Source organism: Culex pipiens, chromosome 2, assembly GCF_016801865.2.
Source record: "Culex pipiens pallens isolate TS chromosome 2, TS_CPP_V2, whole genome shotgun sequence".
Taxonomy (NCBI): domain Eukaryota; kingdom Metazoa; phylum Arthropoda; class Insecta; order Diptera; family Culicidae; genus Culex; species Culex pipiens.
The window spans coordinates 57,397,615-57,407,412 of record NC_068938.1 but is presented as its reverse complement, the minus strand read 5'-3'; the positions used below and the strand labels follow the sequence as shown (position 1 = coordinate 57,407,412).

Sequence of the window (9,798 nt, the reverse complement as noted above, 5' to 3'; positions counted from 1 at the left end):
GATCAAAATAACTGGCTGAACCGATTTTGTGCGTTTTGGCATCATTCGATCCGTCTTGGGGTCCCCTAAGTCACTATCTATAAATAGTGATGTTTAGTTAAGTACTTCAAAAGTTATCTTTAAGAAACGATTTTAACTAAAGTCCGGAAGCTTGTAAAAAGGGTGGTTTTTGTAAGAAAACTCGTCATGCTATACATTTTTAGAAAGGTATTGAAAAGACCTTTCCAACGCGTCCAAAATATTAAAGATCTGACAACCCTATCAAAAGTTATGGTCACTTAAGTGTTATTTACACACTTTTTTGAGGCCGGATCTCAAAAATGTTGATAAAAAAGTTGTCCTGATCTATCATACGACCCATCGTTGAATAGTTAATCAAAAGACCTTTCCAAAGAGCCAAAAAGATTGAAGATCTGATAAAGCTATCAAAAGTTATGAGCAATTGTGCTAAAACATACTTTTGACGGAACAAAAATGGGTTGAATTGCTACAGACAGCTTTATGGAATTAGTCTCGTTAGCCCAAGCTTTCTTCATATTATAGCTTTTATGGCAGAAACGTAAGTAAAGCTTGTTTTTAGAATTTTGTTTGCATGTATTCAGGCGCAACTGAATACAAGCAGAAAGCTTTTTCAATTGATTTTAGGAGGAAGGCACCAATCACTGAGGTGGTTTAAAGTAACGTTTTTTATGTTAAAAAAGTTAAACGAAATCAGATTTTTTTCCATGATCCAATTTTTTACAACTCATGATGGTTATACTTGTAGCATTAACACTGTACTTTTCTTATTAAGGAAAGTATGGACAATTTTTTTCTAAAAAAATACAAGATTTCAATGGAATAAAAATTGTGAAGTTTAAGTGAATTACTTAATTACTTAATTCTTAAAGCACATATGCTTCAAACCATATTATTAAAGTATTGAAGTATTTTATTTTTTTTTATTTTGACATTTATAAAAATATTGACATCATTCTTAAAAATAATCCTCAGCCATAAATCGTTTGTTCAATTCAATTCAATTCAGGTTTTATTAGTGAATAATCATGATACAATTTGTTCATTTAAGTACATAACAGAGTTTTGGTGTTCCTTACAGCTGTGAGTTGTTTAATATTTCATTTGGAAACTCTAATTGCTTTTAACTAAAGATTTAACAAAAGATACAAAAATTTTCAAAAAAAAACTATCTGTACTTGTTTTGGAAAGGGGATAGTGAGAGAGGAAAGCTTAAAACTAGATCACAGTAAAATATTTATCCATTATAGATATACTTAATCATAAGTTCGCCAAGCGTCATAAATTGCTCCGCCTTGTTACGGCAGGTCTTGAACCGCGTCAACATCTCCCCCGCGAGAGCAAAGAACTCCGGCAGGGTGAAAAGATCCTCGCCAGTTACTTCTTGCTGCGCCGAATTGCCGCCAGCGGCAACGACGCTGGCAAATGAACGTCCCCATCCAGGAGAAGACGCTGAATTGCTCGCTGGGACCGTACGCTGCTCAGCTGCAGGAACGGTTGTGCACGTACTTCGATGAGGAGGGCGGGACGCTGCTGGTTTCTTCTTCCTCTTTTCTTGCTCCTCGAGGTAAGTTTTGCGTGCACTGCATCCACGGTAATTACTGGTATGATTACCTTCGCAGTTGGCGCACTTGATGCGCGGCTTGGTTTGGGCTGCGTCATCCCCCAAATCCGCCTTCCGTGGCAGTGAACACACCTCAGAAAGGTGTGTGCCACCGCATTTCACGCAACGTGGCGGGAGGTTGCAGTGTCGCGAGCCGTGGCCGTACTTCTGGCAACGGTGACATTGCGCTGCGTCGTTCGGGTGTTTCGAGTAAAACCGCCAGTTTACCCAAAACCCGTCCAACGTTTTAATCCGCCGCAGGTCCTGGATCTTGACGGCGCCGCGATTGAAGTACAACAAGTACAGCGTGTGCGTACCTGTCTCCGTGGTCTTGCGCGAGAGCACCTTTATCTCCCGCGGTTGTACTTTCGCGTTTTGGAGGTGTTCCTCCAGCTGCGAAATATCGCGATCCATATACCCGCCGAGGACAATTTTTACGGGGAAGTCCTCTGCATGGCTAAAAGTGTAGTGCCTTATCCCATTTGCTTTGAGAGTCGCGATCACATCGGCAAAACTTTTTTTGTCGAGTGTGATGACTTGCACTGCAGTTTTGCCTAGCTTGAGCGAATATTTATTGCCCTCGAGGAGCTCATCTATATCGTCTGCGAGGTGGCCCAGACAATAGATAGGCGGCGGCCTTCGTTCTTTCGAACGCGTTTTGTTCTTCTCCTTTGCGCTGGACTCAGGAGTGTTGCTGTTGTCGTCGTCGTCGTCACTGCTGGTTTCGACATCTTCTTCCTCTTCCCCGCTGAGGGGCTCGTACGGGTTGCTGGTTGAAATTCCACCCGTTGATTTACTGCCGTCAGGTTTCGGCGCCTTCACCTGGCTCGGGCCTGCTGCTGCCGCAGTCTTTCCACGTGTCAACACGGGACTTCTCGGGGCCACGATGCCACGTGGTCGGTATTCGGGATGCAAAAGTGTATTATCGATGACACTTTCGCTCGTTTTAGCGATGACGGCGGTTTTGGCGACGGCTTGTTTACCACCTTTTTGCACTCGGCCGGTGGAGGAACTTCGCGGATGTTTCGAGGCCGCACTCGAGCTGCCACGACCCCGGCCGGACTTCGGCATCTCGGGTAAGCAGTTTCGCGGATAAACACGTAACTCGCGATGTTAAAATCGAAAAAACTTGGAGAGCGTCGAACACCGTGTTGTTGCTGGCTCTAACGTTGCCAGGGTTGAACCGTTTGTTTATTTAATAATCATTATAAATTGAAATGGATTCAAAAGAAATTTTATACATAATTGAAAACGAAAAAACCCTCTGCTTCGAATAAGTGGCCATGAATGAACACAACATTAACCAACATCAAACATGAAAGCAACCTCCAAGGCGAACAGTTTCCATTATAGAGATCCTTTTTTCTCCAGCTCCTCCGAACTTGTTGGAATATTTTAAATTCCTTTACCAGATTGAGGTTTCTGCCTCTTATTATTTTCTGTGGCTTGAGGGTTGACTTTTACCCACTGCAAAGGACTCCTCTCTGTGCTGGATTAAGCTCGTGAGGATGTGAGGCCTTTTTTCCCAGAACAGAAAGACGATGATTGAGCTGAAATGAACGCCTGTGGATCCCTCACATACACACACTCTTTATGTATAAAAGTCCAGTAGTGGGAGGGCACACCCGAAAGAGGCAGCAGAGCATAGTTGATGTTATAATTGCTTTATGATACTCATTTTCATTGTCTTTTAATGCCAGCTCATTGTTGGAACACGACGTTCGCCTTTTTGCTGACCCGCTGGGATTCGTGGGGGTGGTGGTGAGCGAGGGGTGTTAACATAAAAGCTTCGAGTTGCTCAGCTTTGATGAAACATGATGAGGATAATGACGATGATCTCGGATGTTGGGGAGAACGGGAATTAGGAGTTTTTGCTTTATCATACTGATGAAATGGGGCTCAAAGTTGTAAATTGAGAAGTTTAAAGTGATTTTTATCAGTATTGTCTTTGAATACAATTCACAATAAACAAAAATTTCAAAAAGTTTGAATTTGAAATTGATACTTTAAATCAAAACATCAATAAGGCTTCAACATTCGTTGCCATCCCACTGAGCATGCAACAGGATCCCATTAAACTAACGACTTCCACAGGTACATCATCTCAGCAACAGAGAGCAGCATGCACGTGCTTTTTCCCTCGCAAAACTTTCCTCCAATTAGCAGCGTTGTGGCACTCAAAGAGAGAACGAACAAGGTGTTCCCAAAGTTGTCACCAAGTTCCACAACTGATCTACTCGAACTTCACCAAGTGGCAAAAGCTCACACTGCACCACCACACCACGGACCGTCATCATAAGCAGCCAACGAGAAGTTTTCTAATTACCGACCCACCAGCAAACAATTAATAAGACTAGTTGGAGTAATTTCAGCAACAATTCCCGGTCGTCGCCGGCGTCATTTTCCGCGTTGGCATTTCGACTTTGCTCCCTTAAGAAGATGAGTTGTCGCCGCTCACTGCCAAAACAAGGAAACTTTCTCCGTCTCCAAAGTTCCAAGACGACGTTGGAAATTACGCGCCAAAGCTCGACTCTCGAGAGTGAGAAAGCAATTCATATTTGCGATATTGCGACCTGGCATGGAATTACTGCCAAACAGGCAGCAGTCTTTTACTGGGAGCAAGTTTTTCCAGTGAGGAGAAAATTTCGGGGGCCGGGGGAGTGTGAAATTGCTGTTGAAAATTTGAAATGGCTAATATTACAGAGCTGACTAATATTTAGGAATCTGGGAACAAGTTGGGGAAGTCGGTAGAGGGTCGAATTTTCATTTTGCACCAAATGATGGCCCAAATTTGAGACATTCTCTGGCTCGATTTCATCTGAAATGGGTGAACAGATGATGATGAGGACGATGGGAGAAATCCTGGTATTTGGGACAGCGTTTGCTATTGGCTGCAAACTGCGACGTTACAAGGCAAATTGAAACACAAAAAAAAGCTCTTAAAGAATATTTCCCAGAAATTCAACAGCTTCGACCAAATTTGCTTTAATATCACTCGATTGAATCGACTAAATCAACCATCGCAATGTTCATTACCGCGTGAAAACCGCGATTATCTCACACGTGAGCAAACCCGAGATGAGATGAGGAGCCTCCCACCGCACCGCGTCCAAATCCCACTTGGCTATAATTACTGTTGCCCATGTTCATCTGTCACCATTGGACACATAATTGGAACGCGCGTGACACATTCCTAACCAAAACCGAATTGTGGGACATGGTACACTTTTTTTTACAAACAATAATTTCATTTTTTTATCTTTTTTTTTTTTTGCAGCGCGTGGCCTCCAACGAGAGCCAGCTGATGCTGGTCGGGCTGAATGTGGCCTCGTCGGGCAAGTACAGCTGCGAGGTGTCCGCGGACGCGCCCTCCTTCCACACCATGATTGTGACCGGCGATTTGGAAGTCTGCGGTAAGTGTGTGCAAAACAACGGCTGCGAGTGACCCTGTCAACGCAGTTTCTACATGCAATTACAAATCTAAGTAATTTTATTATTTTTCATTTAACATTTATCATTTATCATTTATCATTTATCATTTATCATTTATCATTTATCATTTATCATTTATCATTTATCATTTATCATTTATCATTTATCATTTATCATTTATCATTTATCATTTATCATTTATCATTTATCATTTATCATTTATCATTTATCATTTATCATTTATCATTTATCATTTATCATTTATCATTTATCATTTATCATTTATCATTTATCATTTATCATTTATCATTTATCATTTATCATTTATCATTTATCATTTATCATTTATCATTTATCATTTATCATTTATCATTTATCATTTATCATTTATCATTTATCATTTATCATTTATCATTTATCATTTATCATTTATCATTTATCATTTATCATTTATCATTTATCATTTATCATTTATCATTTATCATTTATCATTTATCATTTATCATTTATCATTTATCATTTATCATTTATCATTTATCATTTATCATTTATCATTTATCATTTATCATTTATCATTTATCATTTATCATTTATCATTTATCATTTATCATTTATCATTTATCATTTATCATTTATCATTTATCATTTATCATTTATCATTTATCATTTATCATTTATCATTTATCATTTATCATTTATCATTTATCATTTATCATTTATCATTTATCATTTATCATTTATCATTTATCATTTATCATTTATCATTTATCATTTATCATTTATCATTTATCATTTATCATTTATCATTTATCATTTATCATTTATCATTTATCATTTATCATTTATCATTTATCATTTATCATTTATCATTTATCATTTATCATTTATCATTTATCATTTATCATTTATCATTTATCATTTATCATTTATCATTTATCATTTATCATTTATCATTTATCATTTATCATTTATCATTTATCATTTATCATTTATCATTTATCATTTATCATTTATCATTTATCATTTATCATTTATCATTTATCATTTGGGTAATTCTCCGCCAACTCACACAGCAGTTGCCCCGACCCCTCTTCGATTTGCGTGAAACTTTATCCTAAGGGGTAACTTTTGTCCCTGATCACGAATCCGAGGTCCGTTTTTTGATATCTCGTGACGGAGGGGCGGTACGACCCCTTCCATTTTTGAACATGCGAAAAAAGAGGTGTTTTTCAATAATTTGCAGCCTGAAACGATGATGAGATAGAAATTTGGTGTCAAAGGGACTTTTACGTAAAATTAGACGCCCAATTTGATGGCGTACTAAGAATTCCGAAAAAAACGTATTTTTCATCGAAAAAAACACTAAAAAAGTTTTAAAAGCTCTGCCATTTTCCATTACTTGACTGTAATTTTTTTTTTGAGCATGTCATTTTATGGGAAATTTAATGTACTTTTAGAATCTACATTGACCCAGAAGGGTCATTTTTTTCATTTAGAACAAAATTTTTCATTTTAAAATTTCGTGATTTTTCTAACTTTGCAGGATCATTTTTTAGAGTGTAACAATGTTCTACAAAATTGTAGAGCAGACAATTGAAACAATTTTGATATATATACATAAGGGGTTTGCTTGTAAACATCACGAGTTATCGCGATTTTACGAAAAAAAAAAGTTTTGAAAATGTTACTTTTTGTGTTTCTCTTGGTTTCGTCGTCCGTGTCTGTCACGGGTGACGATGAACGGCCATGATTGACGACGACCAACTTTTTCAAAACTTTTTTTTCGTAATTCGCGATAACTCGTGATGTTTATAAGCAAACCCCTTATGTTTATGCATCATTTTTTTTTTAATTGTCTGCTCTACAACTTTGTTGAACATTGTTACACTCTAGAAAATAACCCTGCAATTTTATAAAAAAAAACGAAATTTTAAAATGAAAAATTTTGTTCTAAATGAAAAAATTACCCTTCTGGGTCAATGAAGATTCGAAAAGTACATTAAATTTCCCATAAAATGACATGTTCCAAAATTCAAAGCCATAGATTTTCGCTGTCAAAAATTTAAACTTTTGTGAAATTTTCTTAATTTTAAAATTTTATCCGGAGTATGATTTAAGGAAAATTATCTATTTTAAATATTGTGCATAAATTAAGCCTGATTTAAAAATATAAATTATTTTAATTGAAAAGTTTAAAAAAATTAACAAAAGTTTCAATGCCATTTGAAGCCCTTCTTTAGAAAAGTATTTTTGAATTGCAAAAAAACGAAAAGAAATCGAAAAAAGTACTCAAAAGTGAGAACGGCACATTTTATTCAACAAAAAGTTAAGTACCTTTCGATTGCAAGTTCAATTTAGATTTTCAATATTTAAAATTTAGTTTTTTTTTTTTTCAAAAGATCATATCTCTTTACGAAATTTTGCACCATCACGAACTAAGGCTCAAAAGATGTCGTTTTTAGCCCCCTGAAACAAATTTAAAAATCGAAAATTGAAAAATATGTAATTTGGGAATTTCAAGTATTTGTTGTTGTTTGTAACCAAAAATGTCACTCATTTTTTTCAGAACTGGCTGAACCGATTTAAGCCAATCTAGTCGCATTTTAGTCGGTTTAGAGTCTTTTAGATCGAGTTCCAACAACATTTATGTTTCGATAAGTAGTTCAAAAGTTATATAAACAAATGTGTTTTCGCAAATATCCGGATGTTAGAAAAATTACCATATATCCTTCCAAATATCTTCATGTTATATTTCGTCGGATAGGTAGTAAAATAAACTTTCAAACGAGTCCAAAACATGGAGATCTGGCAACCCTGTCTCAAGTTGTAGCCACTTTTGATATTTAAGTACTTTTCAGAAACGGATCTCACTTATCTGTACGAAAACTATTTCCGGATCCATCATCAAACCTATCGCTGTATAGGTAATCGAAAGACCTTCCAAACGAGTTCAAAACATTATAGACCTGGCAACCCTGTATTAAGTTATGACCACATAAGTGATATTAATGTATTTTTTTTTAGGGCTTATCTCACCTAAATGTATGTGAACTATGTCCGAATCCATTGTAAGTAAGGTAATCGAAAAACCTTTCCAACGATGCCAAACGATCGAAGATTTGGCAATCCTGTCTCAAGTTATAAAAACTTAAGTGATATTTAAGTACTTTTTTGAGATAAGATCTTCAACAAATCAAATTTTCAACTTTCCATTCAACTTTTTTCTATGTGTGGTTAAGTAATTGAAAACCTTTTAAGCGTGTCTAAAAATTTAAAAAATCTGGCAGCCCTGTCTCATGTTATGGCCACTTAGTGATATTTATGTTCTTTGTAATTCCGATTCTAAGAAAATTAGGTGAAATTGTGTCCAAACCTATTACAATGGTGGATTAAGTCAGTTTTTTTTTCTTTAGCAACGATTTTTTCCTAGAAGATTTGGACCTCAAAGGGTTCAACGTGTGTTTTTTTTTGTCCTTTCCCCAAACTTGTCCATAACTCCAGTCTGTCTGTGGTGGTGTGTAGGTTTGTGAGATTGTGATACGGTCCGGTTACCGCTCGGAGTGACAATGTTCACGGCCATGTTCACGTGTCGCTACATGCGTGTAAGTGCCATCACCGACTGTGTGAGAGTGTTTTTATTGGAGAGTTTGCAAATGTGACAGGTTCTCGTGTGTATGTGTGTGCGTGTGTGTGCGGTTGGCATTGCCACCACCAACCAATCAGAGGCAGGAAGCTGCGCGGGAGTCGCGAGTGATAATTTTAAAATTAAACCGTATAATTAACCCCGGAAAATGGTTTCATTATTTATCAATTTTGAAAACCTCCCGCTGCGAGCAACTGGGGTAGGGTGATGTTTTGTGGTGTGGGGCAGATATTTACAGAGTGTTTTCACACTGTCGCCGTTTTGTGCGCGAACCTGGTTGGCTAGTTTGTGGTTATGTTTTAATACGCATTGTGGCGTTGCTGGTACACGAGCTGTGATTTCAAACTGATAAATTGAACAAATTATATTTTTTTACGCAATGTTTTGTTCTATTTTAAATTGGATCAAGTGTAATGCAAGACTCACTGTTGAAAAAATGATTTTATTTTCTCTCTGTGGAAGCGATTTTTCGTTGATTTTGAGATCATTTCCAAGAGATTTTGATTTATTGTTTTTTGTATCAACGCCAGGGAGACGACTTCTAAACCTGGAATGACCTAACGACCTTACCTAAGTTTAAGGCTGAGTAGAAATTTGTTTTCCACTCCGACGGAAGATTATCAAAAAATGTGCCTATCGTCACTAAACGACTATTCTGTTCGGCTCACAATAATGACAATAATGCATCAACCTGGGAGCTCAACATTATTCCAAAACTTTCGCTCGCTGTTGTTGTTTACCTTTTGCATGTTAATTAATTAAACAATTAATTATCACGACGCATTCCGTGGCAGGTACATCATCGCAGCATTGCATTTCTCTCTCAGCTCAATCGTATACTCGGCTGCTGGACCCCATTCGCACGCTTGCATATGTTGGAATTAACGAGCTCGTCATAAATTATTTCCGATAATTGGTTCGCATCATTCAATTATGATACTTTTGTGGGGACGAGGGGTCCCAATTCGTGTTTGCATTCCCAGTTTGGATTTCCCGCCGCTTTCCATCATTATAGTGGTGTCTGACGGTGGAACCAATCATTTTCCCAAAATGACAAAGAGCGCGAGGCTTATTGAAACTCTACTCAAACTGATGATGGAAA

At 37.3% G+C, this 9,798-nt stretch overlaps 1 protein-coding gene across 1 annotated transcript in view; it reads left to right on the top strand.

Moving 5' to 3' along the window:
- Window positions 1-4,444: 4,444 nt before the first annotated feature.
- Window positions 4,445-9,798, top strand: part of LOC120421261 (uncharacterized) — a 32,751-nt gene continuing 27,397 nt past the window's right edge. The window contains exons 1-2 of the mRNA XM_039584456.1: window positions 4,445-4,486; window positions 4,899-5,034. Of these exons, the coding sequence (XP_039440390.1) occupies window positions 4,445-4,486; window positions 4,899-5,034 (178 nt within the window). The remainder of the gene's footprint in view (window positions 4,487-4,898; window positions 5,035-9,798) is intronic.